At 53.6% G+C, this 23,159-nt stretch overlaps 1 protein-coding gene across 1 annotated transcript in view; it reads right to left on the bottom strand.

The window, feature by feature from the left end:
- IGSF21 (immunoglobin superfamily member 21) overlaps positions 1-21,209 on the bottom strand; it is a 33,869-nt gene extending 12,660 nt beyond the window's left edge. The window contains exons 1-2 of the mRNA XM_087820496.1: positions 21,205-21,209; positions 15,871-15,989 (exon numbers count right to left, since the gene is read on the bottom strand). Coding sequence (XP_087676622.1) covers positions 15,871-15,989; positions 21,205-21,209 — 124 coding nt within the window. The remainder of the gene's footprint in view (positions 1-15,870; positions 15,990-21,204) is intronic.
- Positions 21,210-23,159: the final 1,950 nt, after the last annotated feature.

The raw sequence follows: 23,159 nt of genomic DNA on the forward strand, positions 1-23,159 counted from the left end.
CCACCTGGCGGTGCTCTGGGTGGCACAGAATGGCACAGAATCATCAACTAAGACCCCCGGCTCACTAACCTCTCCCCAGCTCCTCTGCGACAGTGTCCAACACGCCCACCGTTAGTGCCTCATTAGTGCTTTGGGGTTGTTTCTTCAGAGATGTCTGTGCTAGACCAAGGCTCTCCTGGGGGGGGCACCATGCACTCTGAGAGACCCCCCTCAGGCAAAGAGACACGGGGCAGGCTTATGTGGCTGGGGGGGGGGGATAGATAGCAGTTGTAGCAGCAGGAACAGCCTAGACATGGGCCGAGCTTCAGGACTTACCTACCACTACTGGGTGCCTTCTCGCACTGAGCAACCCCGGCCCTGGGCAGTAGGAAGAGCCCCCCATTCTACAAGCCCCCCATCACGGGCCAACAGAGGCCACTGCCATAAACTCCCCTGAATCCATGGACCCCAAGTCAAGCCGGTGGACTCCCCAGGGTATTTTTGTCTTTGCCTTAAGCAGAAAGCGTTGCTGCTAGGAGAGTCTTTGATTCTGTCCAGTATCAGGAAAGGCTGCATCCGACAGACCCAGGCGCACGTCACAGCTCATCCCCGTCTTGTCTCTTCCACGGCCGTCGAGGGAGGCAGGAGCTGACGCTTTAGACTCCACGGTTAAGACAGACACAGTGAGGTCATGGTCGGGTGATCAGTTTTATGAAATTAACTCTGAAATATCACCTGCCTTTCTCTGGGAAGCAGAACTTGGTCTTGGTTATCATAATTCACTTTGGAGAGAATGCGATGTGGCTCTTTGCTCTGTAAATCATCCTGTAGCCTTTGTGGGAACGCAAGCCTGTTCTGGTGTAGACCCCAGCATTTTTGGAAAGAGCAGTCTGCCCCAGGCCTGTGCGTGACTGTATCTACTAGAGTTAAATTCTCTTCCCGCCATGAGGTCCACCCCCACTCCCGCTGGGGGCCTGGCTCTGATAGCATCAGACCAAAGGTTCCAGCCCAGGTTTTGCTACCAACCCTCCCATTGGGAATTTGGGCAAATCAACTGACCCCTCCTCCAGATGTCAGTCTTCTCAACTATAAAATGGGTTCAATAAAACATACCCGGCCAACCTTTCAGCTTCGGGAATTTTTGAGAGAAGCAAATGAAAAAAATGAACTTAGGCCTCTATAAGGACAGCAGAGTGCTGCGCAAACAGAAAGGGGTTATTTATCTTACCTCTTCGATTGCCCGCACCCATCCCTTGGCTGAGAGGGACATATGGGGGAGTTCCGTCCACTCCCTGGAATGGCCATTGTCTGGAGGAAGGGCTCATCTGTCCTGTTCCTTGGGTACCACTTTATGGTGGTGCTTAGCACACTTCTGCTCTGAGTGTCATTTATCATGGCGTGGTAATCAATTAGATTTGGGGGAGGGGGGAGGGGAAAAGACAAGTTCAAAATTATATTATTTGCAAAAATCCATTCTTTCCTCTCAGCATGCCTGCTCTATTGACTGCCTTCCTTTTCAATCAGCTCTTAGTCATTACACTATATTTCAAAAAAGAAAAAAGAAAACCACCCTCTTAATATAAAAGTGTCCGTGAATATAAATGTGCCTCCAAGTTTCCTATGTTAATTTCTTTCTTTTTTTTTTTTTTGGTCCCACATCTCAGATTTTTTCCCCCCACCCTCTCTTCCAGTCTCTCTCTGCTTCTTTAAGATACTGCTCACATGAGCATCTCCTCCAGGAAGCCTTCTCTGCTCCAGGTACAACTGAGCTGCCCAAGGTTCCTTCCTCACCTTGCTCGCCTCCTCTGTGCCCTGCACATACCAGTCCTCGTGCTAGTTAGCTTTGCCACATCCTTTAGGGCTGGCCTTAGGTGTTGCTGCCTCCAGGCAGTCTTCCAGGACTTTGGCAGACTCATTTAGGGTTTATCCTCTGGGCTCTGGGAGCATACTGCTTGTCATTCTGTCCTGGGTCCTGAAGGCCGGAGCTGTGTCTTTCTTCACCCTGACCTCAGAGCTACTGCAGGCCTGCCACGCAGGAATTCAATCTCAGTTCCTGTTTGTTTTCCATCTTCCTTCATTTTTTCTAGCACAAGCAAGTGCGCAGCCGGTTTGTGGAAGGAATCCCACAAGACCCTGAGATGCTGCGGGCCTTGCCCCCACATCTAGCCTTGTCTGGATCCTCCCTGGATCACCTTGCTCCAAACACAGTGAGATTTCTGGGAGGTCCACGAACACCCTAAGGTTGTTCCAACTTCAGGGCCTTTGCATCTGTTGCTTCCTCTGTCTGAAGTCCCCATTCAGCATTTTACACGGCTGGGGCCTGTTCATCTTTCAAGTGTCACCTTGCAATCTAAACTAGGTCCCTGGTTATCGCCTGTCACGGCACTTTGTTATTTCTTCACAGAGGTCATCATAGTGGATGCATAATTATGTCATGCATTGGTCTGCACACTTGTCTTTTCTCCCATATCCCGCACTAGAATGTAAGCACCATGAGGGCAGAAACTCTCTTTGTCTATGGTCGAATCCCAAGGCCTGACACACAAGAATTTGCTCGATAAATACTTGTCAAGTGAATAAGTAGATGAGTTAAGGGGAGGGGCTCAAGTGTCCTGCCCCCCAGTTCCTGCCCAATTCAGAAGGACTGAAATCTCCAGCCCCACCCAAGCCCGGATCTCCCAGCAGAAGCTGGGGGTGAGGGTGGGGGTGCAGATTCCACAGTGGGAGTGGGACTTGAGAGAGAAAAAGTACAATTCTTTGGTTTATGGGAAAATTAAATATTGAACTGAATAGTAACAGCAGCCAAGGGAAAAAAACCTGACAAAAAGCCCCCAAATGGAGCCGCCACCAGTGACAAGATAGATAAACGCAGCTTCTGTGCTTATATGGGCTGCAACGAACGGGCCCTTTCATGTGGCAGCTGCTGAGCTGAGCCCACCGCCCCCTCCGGCTTGAAAGCAGTGGGGAGCCTTGTGCTGACGCAATGGCGAGGGTGGGGAGCTGTGGTCCAGGTCATTGCCGGTGTGGGTGCCGCTGCCGGGACCCTCCCTGCCAGGTGGGGGCCTTTCTGAGCGGAGAGGGGTCACGGGGAGCCCCGGGGCTGCGGGCCTGATCCACCCACTGCCTCCCGCTCGGCGGGGAGCGGGCTGGAGGCCCCCCCCCCTCACCTGCCTGCCCCTCCCCGCCAGCTGCTGTGCTTTTGCAATGGTGAGAGATGAAATGAACAACCCCCCTGAGGCCCTGGCTGACTGCTGGGGGCGCAGGGCGGGTGCTGGAGGGGGGCAGCCGCTTAGGCAAAGCTGGCAGAGTGGGATTCTACGCAGGGCACTGCTGGAGAAATAAAACCCTGCACACACGCGTGCGCACACACACACACACACACACACACACACACACTTCAGGGGAGGCCAGGCCGCAGGTTCTGGGTTGGGTCTGGGTTGTGTTCTAGAGTCTATTTTGCAGACTATGCCTTGGGTCCCAGGGTTCTCAAAGTGTGGCCCCGAACCTAGAGCAGCAGCCTTCCCTGGGAGCTTGTTAGCAATGCAAATTCTCCAGCCCCACGCCAGACCTGCTGAATTAGAAACCCGTGGGGTCCAGCCGCCTGGGCTGTAACAAGCGTTCCAGGAGGTTCTAAAGCAAGTTCAGTGTGGGAACCCCTACTGCGACGTCTGCAAGTTGCAGTCCGCTCATCTCTGTATTAGGGAGAGCAAGCCTCGCTCCATGGTAGTGTTACGTGAACTAAGGACTTGGTCCATAGTAGGTGCTCAGGAAACAATAGTGAAAATTATTACCGCAAGGCTCAGGGAGGGCGAATCTCAGTGTTCTTCTCCAGGCCTCAGCAGAGTGGGCACAGGTAGAGGGCTCCCGGGCTCTCTGACTCTCTGCACTCATTGGCATAAAGCATTTCAAATACCCAAAGCGCCGCCCCACAGTGGAGCAGCTTTCTGCCTGTGCCTCGACTGGCTGTTCGTCGATGTTCCCAGCCTCCTGAGTGGCTCCCAGGCTGCCAGTCCCATACGGACCCGCCCTGCGCCTGGGTTTCCTGGCTGGAGGCAGCCTGTCCGTGGCCACCACGTGGGGCTGCCTCAACCCTTCCACGCCATTGTAGTCTATGTGACAATAGAGCCAATGTGTTCAGGCCCAGATAGGTGCCATTTTTGCAGAGATGAAATCTATGGGGTGTGACATGAATCCGTTTTAAATAGCAGCAAGCCTGGCTATTTGGGAGATGCTTTCAATGTATCCCAGAGGTATATATTACACACATGGGTGATTTTACCAGGTGCCGGACTTGCAGTTTCATGAAAGAAGCCTCCGGAAGCCTGTAGAAGCCTGGGAAGGCCCTAGCAAGTAGAGAAACATGTTCTAGATCTGGCAAGCGGTAGTGGCACCCAGCTCAAGTTCTCCCTGCTCAAGTTCAAGTTCAGGGCTCTTCTACATACCTCCCTTCCCCGGACCCTGGACTTCTGTCCCTTGTAGCAGAACTTCGACCCCCTAAACACTGGGCTATGGTGTTCTGGGGCTCAGAACAGGACTTACCCCTGACCTTCCCTACCCAGGGCCTGGGCCACCTGGCCCCAGGTCACTGCCCTTCTGTTCACAAGCAGTGTGTCCCTTGGGCAGTTGCTAGCTTTCTGAGCCTCACCCACAGTGTGCCTGTCTCGTGTGGGGCACTTGTGAGGACTGAAGTCCCTGGCAGAGGCCACCCCTGCCAACCTTACAGCAGAGTTCCCAAGCCCTGCCCCCAGCTCAGAGCCTCCTTTCCAGCAGATTTCCCAGTGGGCTCTGCGGCCGGATTGTTTCCCGTCCTATCAGCATTTTAAGATTGATTTCCGAGTCAGAGGGCAAGTAAATCATTCTTGCTGCCTACTTCCCATAAAGCAATTTCCAGGGGAGCAGAGGAGGGAGCAGAGGGGAGGGGCCGTGGAGAAAGGGCTTCGGGGGAAGAGCACTGTGCAGTGTTTTTCTCCCCAGCATTTTACAGTGAAAAATTTCCAACCTATAGAAGTTCAGATACTTGTACAATGGGCACCCTTGTACCCATCGTCCAGTTTCCATGATGAACATTTAAGTCTGCTTGCTTCGTTTGTCCTACATCTACCGGAGTGTCATTTTCAGGAACTGCGTGAGGCGGAGCCAAGCTTTATTCCCACTGGGATCCAACTCGTGGCCAGGGAGGAGGGGCTTGATTTGGGGGTGGGGTGTCCCAGAGATCCCACACACCTGGCCTCTCGCCCTGGCCCCATGTGCAGGGCCTTGGCCACCTATCTCATCTCTGACCGCTCTGTCCGCATCCCAGCCTCAGTTCTCTCATCTGTAAAATGGGGAACCGACAGTATCTGTCTCCCGGGGCTGTTGTGAGGATAGCTGAGCTCACACTTTTGTAGCTCTTTGCAGGAGGCCTGGTATATGGTAAGTCCATGTATCCATTGGCCATGAAATTGGTGAACAGTAACCTCCATCCCTGGTCCTGGGACAGTGGCTGACCTTTGCCTACATCACTCACTCTGGCTGCTGGCCTGGGAGCTCCTCATGCCAGGGACACTGGTTCATTCTGTTGACGGGGCCCCAGCATAGGGTAGCATAGGGCAGGTCTCAGCGAGTGTGTGCTGAGTTGATGTTTGCAGGGGTCCCTGGGGGGGAAGGGGTGGCATGGATTTGCTCAGTGAGTGCCCTCTGCACCTTGAGTCCGGGACCCACTGCCTCCCCAGGTACACAGTGGGCAGGATGGGGCTGAGGGGTGGAGAGATTACTTCACCACCCTCTCTGCTTACTGGTGGTCACTCTGGGGAGGGTTCCCTGGAACTGGACTAGAGGATTCCTAGTCTTCAGTTCTCAAGTCTTTTGCTCTGTGCAGGGAGGCCCGGAGGGTTCAAGGTTAGAGAGGAAGAAGACCTCCTGACCCGCTGTCAGCCAGTGGTGCTGGTCAGCAGAGGAGGGACCAGCTCTCCCTTATGGGGAGCCTCAGGAGTTGGGGTTCTCTCTTCTGATGGGCCTGGGCAATCAGCTGGGAGGGTGCACCTTCCACCATAGTTGCTCAGGAAATACCCTCTCCACTCTTGCTCCTGCTCCCAAATCCCCAGGCCACTGCAGGGAGCTTTCAAGGCCCATCCCGGCTCCTGTGGCATCCCTGGACAGATGTCACTGGATTCAGGGCCCCACTGTGGCTTTGCCTTTCCTCCCACACTCACTCTCACACCAGCTGTCATAAGAATTAAACACAAGAATTAATCACCAAGAACTTAGCACCATGCCTGACACATAATAAGCATTTGATCGGAGCTAGCTTTATGTTATTAAGATTATTATGATTATTAAAGTTATCAAGATTATCACTCCTAGGGAGTGAGTGACGTAGTCCTGCCTCCTCATGTACAGATGGGGAAAGTGAGTCCAGGGGTGCAGGGCAAGCTGGCAGCAGAGACAGGACTGCTGACTCCCGGGCCAAGCCAACTTGGAGCCTGCTCTTGGTCTTAGTTTCCCCTTTTGTACATGAGGCTGTGGGATTCTTTGCTTCCCTCCTAGAGGGTCTACAGGCAGTGGGAACTGCCAGGGGTCAGCTCATTGTCTCCCATAGTTGCCCTGTCCCTGCGCCCCCAGCTCCTGACACAGCTCTGTTCACACCTGTAACCTCAGCCTCATGCCTGCTCCTGAAATCTCTGGGCCCGAGGTGCCACAGTTTCAACAGCCACATATCACTTGTAATTAAGGGCCCTGTCCCAGGCAGGGGAAGCTCACCTTCTGCTGGAGACACTAAATCCAGCTCCCGGTGGTGGAGAGAACAAAGCACAGCACAGACTTAACACTTGTCAAGGTTTAACGAGGCACCTGCAGGCCTGCTCTGGTGGGGCCCAGGAAATGGCCTGGAGGGCTGGGAAGGAGGTGGAGGGAGGTAATCTTAGAACAGGAGGCGAGTCCTGGTCAGTGAGGTGCAGAAGGTCCAGGGTGCTGGTGAGGGCCTTGGGGGGCTGCTGACAATTCCAGAGAGGGCCCTGGGCAATTCCGGTGAGCAGATGAATCTCTACAGCTTGGCTCAGGAGGGCATGCTGGGCAATTCCATGAGAGACTATGGACAGGCTCTTGAGCCAGGCAGTCTAAGTTTAAAAACCAGTTCTGCCACTCACTCGCTGTGTGACCTTGGGCAAGTTACTTAACCTCTCTGGGCCTTAGTTTTCTCATTTCTTAAAATGGTAATAATAGAAGTACATACCTCCTAGAGTTGTGAGGATTAAATGAATATATTTAAAATGCTTGGAGCAATGTTTGACGCCCTGTGACTGCAAAATTCACCACGAAAAATCGTATGTCTTGGCTGTTTCATGTTAAAAGAAATCTCTCAGTCCTTCCCCCATAGCAGGCAGATAGAAGGTGCTGATAAATAGTGGTTGAATGCAGAACTTGTAAGTATGAGGAATGCACGAGCAAATGGTCTTCCTCAGAGAAGGGCTGGTCTGCTCTGTGGCCCCAGGGACAGTGCGTGCTGCCTGACTGAGCAGTCCCCTCCGTCCAGCCACTGTCATGAGTCAGAGAGGTTTCAAATCACACTCAATTCTCAGGTGTGCTTCGGAAGCCTTGTCTGCACCCCCAGCTCAGGGCCTCAGATCCCCATGGAGGGAGAGTGGCAATCTTAGAAAGTCAGGTTCAGACTCTAGGCTTCTCTTTATTAGCAGACTCAGTTTTCTTTTCTGTAAAATGGGGGTATTGATCTTGCTGACTCCCCAGATGGTTGGGAGGAGTAGCCGATGGTGCAATACAAATAATCCAAGCTGTCTGTTGAGAGAGAGGAGTCCTGGTCTCTGGCTGAGGCCCACCTGACTGCCACATTGCCCCACACTTGGAGAGGGACGATGTCCCTCCCTCTTCTTGGAAGCCTTGTGCAGTGGGAGAATCAAGGGCTCTGGCTCCCAGCAGACCTGAGTTCAAATCCCAGCCCGCTCACCGCTGTGGGACGCCGGGCATGCTCCCTGACCTCTCTGCGTCGCCCATAGTTTGCCTGCTGTCAGTGAGGCAGCACAGGGAAGACTTGTGGGCCTGTTGCTGAGGACACAGCAGGCTGTGGTCAAGGGCATTCCTCCTTTCCAGGGCTCTGTTCAGAGAGGGAGGGATGGAGCATTCTAGAAGTCTGTCCAGGAGGTGGTTAGCAGGCTTGGGCCTTTGGGGCTGAAGCTGGGAAGTGACCGTCCTTGGTAGATGACCCAGTTAGCTCCGAAGTGTTCCTCCGAGCCCCCAACCCATCTGTCTGGTCCACTCTCTGAACTAGCTCTCAGCTGGTGACCTCAGCTAGCTGGGGGCCCATGGGCAGGCAGGCAGGCAGGCAGGCAGGCAGCCTTCCTCCAGGTCCCTGGCCAGACCCAGGCACTCATCAGGGCTGTGTCCAGTCTCTGAAGATGCTCTTATGTTCATCTAGGAAGACCCAGGCCACTCTGGCCTCAGTCACTGGGCTGCAGCCCCCTCTGGCAGCCCAGCCCAGCCCAGCCATCTGTCTCACGCCCCTTCTGCCCAGCTAGCTGCCCCATCGGGAGCTCTGGCTGGTGAGGGGGAGGCCCACAGAGGTCCCAGCACTGTAGCCCTGGCTGCTTCTACACCAACAGCCCGTTTTCAGTAGTCACCTCTGCTGAGTGAGATCACATGGTTTCACTGGCACCTTCTCAGGGGACTGTCTCATGCCAGGTCCTGCCATGTCCCCCACATCTGCTCTCATATTTTCAATTGGTCCCCAGGTTCTGTGGCTTCTGTCTGGAAACACCTGGCATGTTCCACCTCTACCGCCTGAGCCCTGGGCTGGCTCCTGTCTCTCTCCCCTTCCAGCTGCCTGCGCCGCCCTCAGGACTTTCTCTACGCACCATCTCTCTTATGCCTCACAAGGGCTCTAAAAGCAGGAAACTTCATTGCCCCCAGTTTCCAGATGAGGAAACTGAGGCTTGGAGAGGAAAAGTCACAGCGAGATTGTGGAGGAGGTGGGGCTGTACTCAGGGCTGATCGCCTCTACCAGAGCCCAGGGAGGGAGGCCGGAGCTGTCATCGCCTGGCTTAGAGATCTCCCACAGGCCAGGCACCTCTTCCTGCAGTGCTCAACCCCTTCCTAGGCCCCACCATCACTTGCAGTGTGACAGTTAGGGCAGAATCTGTGAGAAGTAAGAAAACCACCCCTTTCGTGAGCTTGCTGAGAGCTGGGGACACAGGCCTTTACCTCTCATGCCCTCGCAGGGGAGGTGTTACTGTAACCCCCCACTTAGCAAATAGAGAAACTGAGGCTCAAGGGGCTTAAACAACCCGCCAGTGTGCGCGATGGTTAGGCCCAGGGCTCCGCAGCCCACCTGCCTGGGTTTGAATCCTGATCCTGTCCTTACTGGACCTGCGCCCTCGGGCACATTTTTTACATCACTGTTTTCACACTTGTAAGTGGGGACGGTGGCAGCAGACGCCACCTTAGAGGGCTGTTATGACAATTAAATGTGTTGACAGGTGCAAAGCAGAACTGTGCCTGGTGTATAGTAAATGTGCAATAAACATTTGCCGCTTTTATTGCTAGTGGTTGCAAACTGAGTTTAAAATTCATGGCTGAACGCAAGGTTCATACCCTTAACTGCTCCTCAGCTCTCTAAGGAAGGAGGCGCTGTTTCCAGTCAGCCGTCCTGGATGCAGGGATAATTCAAGTGGCGGCTGCAGCCCTGTCGTGTCCAGTGTGGAAGACCCGGGGCGCTTGTCAGCAGCCAGAGTGGGTGGGAAGGAGGAGTGGGGAGGGGAGAGGGCTTGACGGTCGGCCTGCCCAGACTGTTGCTTGGGGGACAAGAGTGCCCAGCCTGGTCCTCAGGATCTGCGGGGCTTCTGGGGTGGGGCGTGGAGTGGCATCCTCTGCCTCTCAGTGCCCTGGGCTCCTCCAGGCTCTGGCCTGGGTCCCAACCCACCCACACCTCCTCCTGACAGCAACATGTGCTCTGGAACCTGTGGCCACTACAGTCGCCTGGGGCCAGTTCATGTAATTAGCTTGAGCCCAGCAGGAGGCTCATGTGCTCAGGCTCCAAGACAGGGGAAGGAGCTGATCATTTCCCACCCAGCAGGCGTCCTGGGCTTGAAGAGGGCTGACGGTGGCTCTCAATCTTGCCTCCCAGCTACCCTGCTTGCAGACCCCCAGGGATTCTCATTCAAGCAGCCTCCCTCCAGGGACCCAACCTGCCCCCTGGATGGCCATGTACACCTACAACTGCTGGTTCTGACATCCCTCACAGCTGTCCTGTGCTCAGGCAGGCTCCTTGAAGGGGGGGTCCTGCAAACCGAAGCCCCCTTTCCCAATGGCATACTTTGGAGACTCAGAGTTGTGTCACTTCTGTTTTGCTCAGGCCTGTGGGAGCATCAGCAGGCCTTGGAGGGGCACAGGGTCTACCCCCAGCCCTCGGATCTCCCCATCCCCCCAGGAGCCATAGACATCACTCCTTCCTCAGTCAAGGGAGGTCTTCGACCCTCCAATTATTGGTTCTGGAAATGTGCTCCTTTTTTTAGAGAGGAGCACTGGGCTGGGAGTCCAGCGAATCAAGTTCAAGAATCTGGCCAGTGTGGCTGAGTTGGTTGAACACTGTCCCATGAACCATGAGGTCACTGGTTTGATTCCAGGTCAGGGCACAGATCCGAGGTTGTGGGCTTGATCCCCAGTAGGGGGCGTGCAGGAGACAGCTGATAGATGCTTCATCAATGATTCTCTCCCTCTTCCTTCCTCTCTTTCTCTAAATTCATTTTTAAAAACCAGAATCTGGTCTTAGAAAGCAGAGCTCCTGGTCTCTGGCAATCCTAGGTTCTGGCCTGGTCTCATGGAAGTGGCCTATCACCTGCGGCACGCTTACAGTCTCTTTCCCCCTGGGAGCACTCACCAGGCCCAGGCTGAGGCTCTTGTAATGGGAAAGCTGGAAGGAGTGGCCCCAGGAGGACTTGCTGGGAACTCCTTGTGCACAGACACAAGCAGGGAAGCTCCAGAGCCAGACTGGAGGTGGCCAGATGGCTTTAGAAAGCACCAGAAGTGCATACGGATGGACATATAGATCCAGGGAATAGAACAGAGTCTAGAAATAAACCCTCACATTCACAGTCAATTGCATCTCAGCAAGGATGCCAAGACAATTCAACGGGGAAAGAAGGGTCTGTTCAAAAAATGGGGCCGGGACGACTGAATATCCACATGCAAATCATGGAGGCAGACTCCTCTTTCACACCATGCACAGAAACCAACTCAAAATAGGCCACAAACCTAAATGTGAGAGTAAAAAGCACAAACACTGTTAGAAGAAAACATAGGAATAAATCACCTTGGGTCAGGCAAAAGCTCCTTCAATAGAAGATCAAATGCACAGGCAATGAAAGAAAAGAACGCATACGCTGGACTTCATCAAAATGAAACCCTTTTCCCTTAAAGAGCACCGTCAAGAAAGTGAAATGATAACTCGAGATGGGGTAAAACATATGCAAATTATATATCTTACGAGGCCCTTATATCTGGAATAAAAACTCTTACGACTTAATGATAAAAAGACAAATAACTGAACTGAAAATGAGCAAAGGCTCTGAAGATCTTTCTCCAAAGCAGATATCCAAATGGCCAGTAAACACATGAAAAGATGCTCGGCATCATTAGCCATCAGGGAAACGCAAATCAAAATACTACTTTACAAGAAAATTAAAAATAGACGTTGACACTAAAACTTGAACATGAAGGCTCATTGTACAATTGCTCACAATAGCCCCAGAGTGGAAACAGCCTGAGTGCCCATTGGTTGGTGAGTGGATAAATTAAAGGTCGTCTGTCACACGTAGAATATTATTCGGCCATGGGAAGGAATGAAGCCTGATACACGCTCCAGTATGGATAAACCTTGGGGACATTGCACTAAATGCAGGAAGTCACGAAAGGGCACGTATTGTATAATCCAAATTGTATAATTGACGTGAAATGTCCAGGCAAATCCATAGAGGCAGAAAGTAGGTTAGTGTTTGCCTAAGACTGGGGGAAGGGGTCTGGGCTGCCGGGCGATGGCTGATGGGCACAGGGTTTCTTTTGGGGTAATGAAAATGGTCTAAAAGCGGCTGCACAATGCTGTGAATATGTGAATATGCTAAAAGTCACTGAATCGTGCACTCTAAGTGATTGCATAATATCTCAAAAGAACCAAAAAAACAAACCAAGGGGGAAAAAGCACCAGTTGTGCTTTTCCCCTGGCCCCAGGTTTGAAAAGCATATGGGGTGGCTTGGTGTCTTTGCAGCCTCAGGTTCCAAAATTCTACCTTCATCTGCCAACCTCACTTGGACGCCTGCAGAAGAGAGACAGGGATCTCGAGATGGGACATGTATCAATGCTGATTGATACTGTGGCTTCTGGTGGGGCAGAGCGGTGAAGTGTGTAAAAGGCATCGCCCCTGCTCTGCCGCTAGCTGGCCGGGCGGCCTAGGCAAGTGGTAGAACCTCTGGGTTTCTTCATCTGTCAGAGGGGAAATATTAGTACCCACCTAATAGAGCTGCCGCAATGGTTCATTAAGTTAACTTATGAGGAGCTTAGCACAGTGCCTGGCATATTAGTAAATGCTCAGTGAAGGGTGACCCCTGTGGCTGGGAGCAGAGCGCGTCCCATTCAGAGTCAGACGGCGAATCCTGCTCGGCTACCTCCTAGCCCAGTTACTGTTGTTAGTTGAATTGTTTCCCCCCAAAAAGATATGTTGAAATCCTGGCCCCTAGTGCCTGTCAATGTGACCTGGCTTGGAAATAGGGTCTTGGCAGATGTAACCAAGCTAAGAGGGGCCTATTCTAATACATGTTAACGGAAAAGACATTCTGATATCGTCTTTACTGGAAAGGAAGCTCAGTACCAGACTGTCCATGTCACAAGCAGAAATTGACCTGGATTTGGACTCAGGTCTGCTGGACTCCAAGTCCAGTGCTCTTTCCAGAGGGTTTGAGTAGTGAGGAGCCCTGGGTAGCAGAGGATGGGAGAGGCACCCATGGGAGCTGGGGCACAGAAATGGAGAGATGCTTATTGCCCTCCCAGATGCCTACAGGCCCCCAGAGGAAAAAAGACCCCCACCCGACTGTCTGAGTTTCAGAGAGCCAACTGCTCCGAGTGAGGCCCCAGTCTTACCGAGGGAGGTGAGCACCCCTCTGTCCCACTCTGCACTGCCCCACCCCCATTGCTTCCTGACATCTGAGTTACTAACAGTCTTTGTGTCAAAAGTAGGGACGTTTCCCTTGGAGTTCAGAGTTGCTGTTTGGAGCACCAGCTCTGACCTTGGGCAGACCTGGTGGGACCCTCAGCTTTGCCACTCACGTGGGTGAGCCCCTTAAACTCTCAGAGGCCCTGTTCCCTCATCTGTAAAATGGGGATGACATGCCTGCCTCGGAGGGCTTTCGTGAAGGCCACGTGATTAACTGTGGGTTGACATTCAGCAGCCAGTGCTGGGCACACAGACCATGGTTGACAGAATGGGGCCTCGATTCTCAGCTGCGGATTGGAAGAGCCCTCAGTGGTGGCAGCTCTGTATGGCGAGGGTGGCAGAGGAACTCCATGCTTCTGTCTTCTGGTGGCACCGGAAGAGCAGCGTCTTGGCTCGGACAGGGTGGGGGGTCTGGGCCTCACCGCATTTAATTGATTGTAACATCGCACCCTTAGCGTGCTCTCCCGCATTCCCTGCACCCCCAAGAAGAGCCTTGGCAATGCTTCTGAGACTGTGTGTAATGCATTCCCGGGGCCCAGCATGCAACTTTGAAATTGGCTTACAATTTATCTGCAGCTCGGATAAAAACATTTTAATGACTGCGTGCGGCACGAACCCTTGGTGTCACCCACGGGGCTCCCAAATGTCTTTTCCCACCACATAGCGGGGATGTTATAGGCGTGAAATTACAGCCACTCTCGCATTTTGATCTCTACCCAGAGGCCTCTGGAAGCAGCGCATTAGAATGCGCTGGATGCAAACTTGGCAATGGCGGACCAGGACGCCCCGCTCCCCAGCGGAGCTGCTCTGTGCTTTTGACGCACGTGGGGCCCTGGGCTGTGCCGGCTCCCCGCTCCCCTCTCCCCACTGTCCTGGGGGGCTTCCCTTTGACCTCCAAATTGGACAGGGGCTATATTACACTGCTGTTGGTTGCCGTGGTCCTTAGGATCCCATGTGGCACACAGGACACCCCAGCTTTGGATGACCTCCACTCACTAGGAGGAAGGGTCTTTGTGTGCGTGTGAGACAAGAGAGAGGGTCTATGCAGAGTCACAGACAGGCCAAAACAATGAATAGATTATAATTTTTGAAACTGGCCTTGACATATATTTAAAGGAGAGAGTCATGGAGGTGGGGGGCAGGGGGGCACAATTTTTAACCTTTCTAATTGTGCCTGATTTTTAGCTGACATGATTATTATTTGCTGGTACTATAAGAGATACTGTTTATTGAGCCTTGGGAATGGGCCTGAGCTCAGAGCACTCTGCTCTGTGGATTATCTCCTTTAACCCTCTCAGCCTTGGCCAAGTCGCTTCGTTCTCTGAGCCCAGGTCTGCGCAATGGGCACAGTACCATTCCTGCCTCACAGCTGACGTGGCCACTGGGTGACAAGAGATCCTATGCGGAAACCTCTTCACACTGCACCCCACTGTCCCTCCCAGCCCCCCCTCCCCATTCCAGACCTTGCCATGAAGCCATGCCACCTCCCGCCCGGCCCGGCCCCCAGGAGGCCAGAGCGCACCGCATGCTGCCGCTGTGGGAATCAACATCCTCCTGGAGGTCTGGCCTTTGGAGGATTTCAATTTCCCCAGAAGCAGCGGCTTTCATCGGGGCCTTTATGCTTTCATTGATTGCCCGAGTACTGCGAGCTTTGTTTCCCTGATAAATATCATTTGATAAGAAAATCGGAGAACACTGGAGCCCCGAGTTGAGACCAAGTCCCTAGAGTTCTGGAGGCAGAATCTGAGCGTGTTCCTGGCAAGAACATCAGTGCCCCTGTTTTTACAAATGGGGAAACCGAGGGTGGGGTGCGGGACACAGGCAGCCAGAGACAAGCCTGAGCATTAGCATCCCCACTTTGCATATGTAGAAATGGAGGCACAGAGCCAGTGCCTGAACCCAGGAGCCCCGACATCCAGCCCAGTGTGCTTTCTGCCTCATCACTTAATGCCCACCATCTCAGCCAAGGCCTTGGAGGGTTTCAGGAGGAGACATGTGGCCAGGCCAGAATCCTTCTTTCTGCAGCAGGTGTGTGTCCCCACTGAGACGATGTCTCAGACCCCCCAGGGAGGCTCCTGGATTGTCCTCCCCCCACAGAGCACCCATCCCACTGCACTTTCCCCATAGGTATTCCCATGGACGTGGCTCCTGGCTTCAGCTTGGGGAAGGTGCCCTCATAGCTGCTCCCACAGTGCCCTGGGCCTCCTTCCCTGTGCCCTCACTGGGTCACAGAGCCTGGGGCTGCATGGTCCATGAATGATCCATTAGGCCTGCATCCTACCCCCATCTCACAGACGGGAAAACTGAGGCCCAGAGACAGCGTCAGCCTGCTGCCCGTGGGCAGCTCTGATCACTCCTCCCATTCCTCATTTGTTCCTTCAACCTGTCAGAGCCCCTCCAAAGCGCCTGGTCCCTGAGGACCCAGGGGTGAGGTTCAGCTCTGTCTTCACAGGTGGGACTCAGTGCTGGTAGAAGAATGGGGTCCTGAGAGGAAATCCTTGGTGGTGAGGACACATTGGTCACACCTCAAGGGCAAGGGAGGGAAAGGAGAGGGTCCGCTGCCAGCACAACAGGCGTTTTGGCAGGTGGTGCCCGGGACAGCGCCTCTGTGCACGTGTGCGCGTGCACACATGCACCCACACACATGCACACACACACACAGCTCCTCACCGTGATGCTGGGGCCGGGGCCCTGCACTCACCCATAACGTTGAGGAAGATGTTGCCCGATGCCAGGACCACCTTCTCTCTCGTGGCTCGGTCGTAGATGCCCACGTGGCACTCGTAGGGACCATTGTCCGAGACGCGGACCTCGGGCAGCCTGGGGGAGGCAGAGGAGCAGAATGAGGGCTCCTGAGTCAACCACATGCACGTGCCGTGCTGAGAAGCAACACTTATGGACACCGACTACGCTGGGCCCTGTGCTCAGTGTTTCCGAGGGCGAAGGTGTGGGCTCTGTGTCCAGCAGAAGTTAAATCTAGGCTCCTTTCAGCTTCGTGAACTGGGATGGCGATGGTGCCCACCCCCAAGGGGCCCTGGGGATGGCATGGGCCCAGAGGCACCTGGCGTGTGGCACAGGCTCAGAACTGTCACCCGGAGCATCCCCTCCGCGGCAGCCCTCCATGTGTGGATCGTCATTACCAAATGAGGAGGCTCCAAAGGGGACAAAGTCGCCCTCCCCTCATATGGCCAATAAGAGCCAGATGGCAACGGGAATGCTGCCTTACTGTCACTTTATGCCCAGCCCCCTTTGCTCACTCCTGCAGGGAAGAGCCCTGACGTGGTGTCAGGGAGCCAAGTTCAAGTTCTGTCCCTGCTGTTGGTACATCGTATCAGTAACGCCGTCTCTCTCACTGAGCCTCTGTTTTCTTAACTAAAATATGGGGCTAATGCTTCCCAGACACTGCCGCTGCCAGGCCTCTGTAGGCATGAAAGTGGCATTAAATAGATGAGGCACTGTCACCTGTTGTCCCTTCCTCCTGTGATGTCCCGAGAGCCTAACCTGGAGTTAGAGGCCACGTGGCCGCTGCCTCAGGACATCTGTGTGGTTTCCAGCACATTCCAACCTTATCGGGCTCTAATCACGCAGCCAAAGGGGGGCCTATTCTGGCCACACTTAGAAACGGGGTCACTGTGTTTGGTCTTAGAGGCTCTCACGCTGCAGCAGGGAACTGGGGAGATGCTCAAGTGCTCTACCCACCACACTGGCCCCCAGTCCTATCGGAGAGACCCCCTGGGGAAGGAGGGGGCGGTGGGTAAGAGCGCAGGCTCTGGGTGCGTGTCCCGGGCCTGCCCTCCCAAGAAGGGAGGCTCCTCGGCCCGTTCTTCCTTCCCAGCCCTCGTGGGCACGTCTTCCACGGTCCCCGGCTGCGCCTCTCCCTCCCATCTGTTTCTGCTGAGCAATCTAACCTCAGATTTACGCCTTCCTTCTCTTGTTTCAGCTGTGCCCCCGTTTTTGTCTTCCAGCTCCATTTCCTATGATTCACTATCCCCCCCCTCCCCCCCGCCACCCCCACACCTGGGCCCCCAGCCTGCGTTTTCATCTCGTTGCCTCATTGAGCGGAGCCAGCCCCTCTGAAACTCCCCTTCCTTCCCACGCCGCACGCATTAGCATAAACAAATACCTTCATTTACATAGAACATACAGAGGTTGACATCTGCTCCGCCGACTGTCATGAAAGACTTCAAGAACGGGGAGCTTTTCATCAGGGAAACTTTTCGGGAAGACGCTCCCTCTCTCTCCCTCTGGGCTCGGGGCTCTGGGAAGAGCAGTGACAATGCGAACAGCAGGGAACCATCTCCCCTCAGGGAGTATTTTCTTTGTTTGTAACTCAGCTAGACTAAAAAAAAAATAGCCTCCCGACTGGGCACTGTTGACAATGACGGTCACCTCAAGCGACATGTTTAGGCAACATTCATAGGTGTCAGTTATAGAGGCTACCTGCTTAAGTGACTTGTGTAGGTGACAGCTGTGCAGGTGACATGCTCCAGTGCCTGCTCGGTACAGAAGCAGGCTCAGGGGACATGTGTAGCTGGAAGCTACCCAGGTGATGTAATAAGATCATAATGACAGGGTTGACACTCAGGTGGAAATGTTCAGGTATCCGCCACATAGGTGATGCACGCAGATGCGTTTATGTGATAGCAACATAGGGGACATGTTTAGGCAATTGCTACGCTGATGACATGCTCAGGTGACAGTAACATAAGCAATATGTTTGGGTGACACATATAGGTGACACATCACAGATGGTACAGAAGACAGCTCAGGGAACACCTGGATTTGTGCTGTACGAAGAAGGCAGCATCTCAGGACTATTTCTCCCACCTCAGATGTTCCCTCTCCCAGCTTCCCTAGCTCCGCAAATGGTCCAAGTCTCACTCCTGGGCACCTTCCTTCATATCTCCCACTTCTCTACTCCCCAGATACAGCCAGTGACCACATCCTGTCTAGGGGTGGAGTCTCTTTCCCACGCTTGGCCCTGTCACTTGCTTTGACCAACAGTATGTGGTGGAAATCACGATGTGAAAATTCCAAGCCTAAGTCTCGAAAGAACAAATCCCACCACTTTCTCCGGAGAACAAGCCTCTGACGGAAGATGACAGCACATGCAGAGAGGCCTCAGCTCTTCCAGCCGAGGCCACACTCAGGAATAACACCTGCTTGCTGCTTTAAACCATCCAGGTTTGGGATGGCTTGTTATGCGGCAATAGCTAACCGATACAGCAGATCCTCTCACACCTCTCCTTAGTCTAAACTGTAACTTTATCACATATGTTGTGACTCTTGAATATTCCCCTCCCCAGGCCACGCTCAGGAAGCTCCACGAAGGCAGGGTCTGCACCCGTCTGGTCCACCAGTGTGCCTGGGCCTCCCAGTGCTCACCATCACGGTAGTTCCTCGATCAATATTTATTAAATGGGTGAGTGGTGGCTGCAGCGTGAGTATGGAGAACCCTCTCTCTCCCTGTGCTGAAAACCGGGTGCAGCCCCTCCCCACCCAACGCCCATTCTAGTTCCTATCTTCAGATCCAGCAGCTTCCAAGTCGCAGCTTTGGTCTGGGCCGGTCTGCCTCTCCTCTGAGCCCGGGCCTTCAGTGTTATACTTCTAAAGTGGATTAAACGGCCCAGAGACCCCCTCTCCCCAGACTTGAGTGGCATTGATCTGCATGCAGAATAGAAGGCCTTCGCAGATAGCGGGGCCCCCAGGGGCTGGGGTGAGGAGACCGACTCTCATCAGCAATGGGCTGCGATCAATAAACTATTAATAACTGCAAAGGTTTCTGGCAAGATCAGTGTAATGCAGTTTAGTAGCTGGAGTTTACCAACACTGACAGCGGCTCTGAAGGGCGAGTAATTGTGTTTTTGAAAAGCTAGGCACAGAGATAGTGGGGCCCCATTGGCTGTACGGTGGCCCCCGTGAGTCCATGCAAGGGCTGGTCACTGGGGCTTCTGCCAGGCCTGGGGTCAGGACTGTGGGCTGCCCACCTTCAGCATAAGTATTAATGCCTACTGGGTGCCCTGCCCCATACTGAGCCTGGTGGAGGTGGACAGATACCAAGGATTTGATTCCTGCCTCCACGCCTTTGCCCAGGCTCTTACCTCTGCTTGGACCACTCTTCCTTTTTTGTCCACATGGCATTCCTCTGGCCATCTTTCAAAGCCTACCTGTGAGCCCATGCCACCAGACCATTGAGAAGATTATATGAGATAATTCAAGGACTTAGCTCAGAGCCGATGTGGCACGAGAGACCAGTGGACTAGAATCAGTAGATACATAGCAGTCTACAGGCTCTACACTCAGATGCCGCCTCCACCAGGCAGGCTGCCCGGATTGCCCACTCCTGAGCAAACAGAGTTCTTCTCCACCTCCCCGGGGCTGCATTTGTCTGGGCCCTCCTACCTGTCTGTATCAAGTTATATTGTTACCTGTCTTTTCTCCCAGGGATGCATATGAGCTCCCTGTCGGTAAGACTGGTCAGGCGGTTGGCGCTCAGGAATATCCACTGTGTGAATGACGGCAGTGGAAACAGCCTACGCCTGGTTTCTCTGAGCTTCCGTTTCTTCATCTGATAAATGGGTGTGATAACACCCACCTTGTGCGGGATGACAGCTTCTGGGGGCGTGCTGATATTTATAAAGATTTATATAATAAGAGGCTTTGTACTAAGCATGTTACCCTATCCCACTGGATCCTTGATACTACCCTATTATATAACACAGTATACATACATGCTCCAATATGCATTATGTAGCACTAATAATATTATTATGCCCATTGTATAGATGAGGAAACTGAGGCACCCAGAAGAGAGGAACATGACTGAGGTCACAGAGTGAGTAGGTTGGTGCCGTGATTCAAAACCAAGCCCAGAGGATGCCGGAACCCACAAACTGTCTTAGGGGCCTGCCTCCAGAGCCCACGCCGCCCCGATCTTCCTGTGCCCGCGAGTCCATTCGCGCGCCCTGGTTCCGGAGTTTGCCTCCACGGCTCTCACGCGTATTTCTATTCTGAGCCTCCCGCTCCTCCAGGTAATGAGAGCCATCTGCTGCCTCTCTGCCAGGAGAAACAGGCCGGTCTTTTATGTTCCAAATTCCCTTCCTCTGGCTTCGGTGGGCCCCTTAATTCTGACAACGGAGTTTGCTGAGTAAGTCGTGCCCGCATTCCCCACACGGGACACGACTTCGCAGCCTCGGATCGGCTTCCTCTCCCGGCTCGGTCTGCCCACCGGGAAGAGTCCCCCGGTTCTCGTGGAAAGGAGGCGGAGGGCTTGGGCGCAGCGGGTGGGCTGGGAGCACACAGGGACGGATCCTTGGGTTACTCTTCCTGAACTGTTAGCGCATCGGGGGACCCAGTCGGTGACTTTCGCTGGGAACCGAAGCCTAAACTGAGGGACATATGTAAACGCACTTAGAACAGAGCCGGGTGTGCTGCAGGCCAGAGTCGGGTTCGTTCCCCTACGCTGTCAACTGATTAAAACGTTCCAGCCAAGGATTAAGCCCCTGCCCTGCAGCCGGTGCTCTTGGTGGAGCTGCGTATGCAGCAGGGGGGAAGACGGGGCAACACTTTCAAACAGCGAGAGGAAGCTGGCCGGACGTTAATTCCGTTGCCTCAGGTTCAAGGTCACGACGAACACCAATCTCTTCCTGCCACAGCTCAGGCGCAGTCCGCGTTGGGTTCGCTCGCCCCTACCCTGTGTGTCCCCTGGGATCCTTACCTTTTAAAAAACTTGTTTATAGCTTTACTGAGGTATAATTATCAAGCAGTGAGCCGTGCATAAAGATTACACATACGTTGGGCTTTGACATGTGTATACACCACTGAAACTGTCGCCACAGTCAAGATAATGAACGTAACCTCCCCAAAGCTTCCCTGTGTCCCTTTGCAGTCCCTCCCGCCCCCAGCCCCAGGCAGCCCCAGCTCTGCTCTGTCGCTGGAGATCTCGCTTCCCAGGATTTCATATCAATGAAGCACAGTGGGTACCAGGCGGGTTTGGTTTTGTTCACGCGTCGTGATTATTATGAGGTTCACTCACGCCATTGCCTTTATCAACAGCTGGGTCCCCCTTCTGGCCCAGCAGCGTCCCACTGCACCCACCCACCGGCCCACCCACTTCTGTCAGTCACCTGCTGACGGACGCTTGGCTTACTCTCGGTTTGGGGGACGACAAATAAAAGTGCTACGAGCCCGTGTATATGAGTCTTTGTCTGGACAGGCGCTTGCATTATTCTGGGGTAAATACGGGCGAGTGGGAGGCTGGGCGTATGCGTTCACTGTGTAAGACGCTGTCCAACTGCTGCTGAAGCGATTGTACCAGGGCAGCTTTTTATGAGTTTCTGTCTTCTCGCATACTGCTCCGGGTCCCTTCCCCTCGCAGGCTCTCACTCCACACCGCCCGCCCCACCCACCCTGTTCCTTCTCGATCAATCTCTGCTCTCCTGTAGTGAGCTTCAAACCCAAATAACAAGTCCTGTTGGGGCCTCGTGCGCCAGGCGGATAAAAAGGCTGCAAGGGAGGGTGGGGGCTGCGGGATTTCTCTATGACAGCGATTTTCAACCTTTTCATCTCACATAAACCAATTACTAAAATTCTGCAGCACACCAAAAAATACATATTTTTTGCCGAACTGACAAAAAAAAATAGGTACGATTTGAATTCATTCACCCCGGTGGCTATTGTGTTGGCTGTTGTCATTTTTTTATCTGACAATCTAAGGGAACAGAGGTCAGTGCCCCTGACTAAATAGTCAGGTGTCTCATGCTTCCTTGCAGCCACCGGCCACCGGTGGAAAATCGCTGCTCTCTGGGGAGAGTGCAGGTGACCCTTGAGGGGAGGGGTTTAGACCCCCTTTCTACTCCTCTCTCCAGGGAGGGGGTGTGTGTGGGACAGGTGACAAGTGGACATTTCCCTGCCTTCACTCGCTGCCTCTGCTCCGTCGGGAATCTTCCACTTTTGTTTTCATTCTGACCACTTCTTCTTGCCCTGGGTCCCTCCAGTCTGTCCCCTCCCCACCCTGCTGCCAGAGTGGCCTTGTCACTGCGAGGAGCTGGCCTGTCCATTTCCAGCTTAAAACTTTCCCTTCCTGAGACTTCCACCCACTGGAGAGTCAGGCCCAAACTCAGTCTGCCGGCAAGACCTTCCCCGATCTGGCCCTGACCCAGAAAGAAGAAAGGGAAGGGGGGGAAGGAGGGAGGAAGGGAAGGGTGGGTGGCCTCTTATCTAGCGTGAAATAAAGCAATGGAATCAGAAGGCCTGTCAGGACCAAACTTTTATAATCCACCTTATTTAAGAAGCATTTTGTAATTCAAATATCTTCATTTATATACAAAGTATCTCATTCTGGGCTAATGGAGGAGATTCAGGTAGCGGTGGGTCCTTTGAGGCACTGCTTTAATGAAGAGACTACAGAGCCTTTTCATTTGTATAACCATTGTTTGCATGGAAACCGAGCTTCTGAGGGGCCAGGAAATAGTTCATTCTTGCAAGTAGGTTAAACACACCCCCTGCAATCTTATTAGCCCAGTGCCTGCTCAGCTCCGCTCTCCCTAATCCCTGCTGGAAAGCTCTCAAGTGGGAAGTAATGAAGTTTTACTGTTTGTGCATTGGCCTTACTTCCCTGACTGGCTGCACATCCCCTGAGGCCTGGGCCTCGTTTCTCCCTCCCTCAAACACCTGCTCGCTCTCCAAGCACAGGGTCATGCCCCTGGGTTCTGGGGCCCCATTGACAGAGTGTCCTCTCTGCACAGCCGCAAGGCAAAGCTCATAAAAATGGCCATAAAGTCCCTGGCAGCCATGGGTGCTATTGGAATGCTTGCTAATAAGATATTTGAAATAGGATTGCTGCTCTCTGGATAAAGGGTGTGTGTGTGTGTGTGTGTGTGTGTGTGTGTTGGGGTTCCTGGCCCTTCCTCACACCTATGCAATTTGCAGAGCCTGGCTGGGAGCCCCTTGTTCAGCCCCCTGGCCCAGGTGTGCACCTGCTCGGCCAGC

Source organism: Miniopterus natalensis, chromosome 9 (assembly GCF_054644295.1).
Source record: "Miniopterus natalensis isolate mMinNat1 chromosome 9, mMinNat1.hap1, whole genome shotgun sequence".
Lineage (NCBI taxonomy): Eukaryota > Metazoa > Chordata > Mammalia > Chiroptera > Miniopteridae > Miniopterus > Miniopterus natalensis.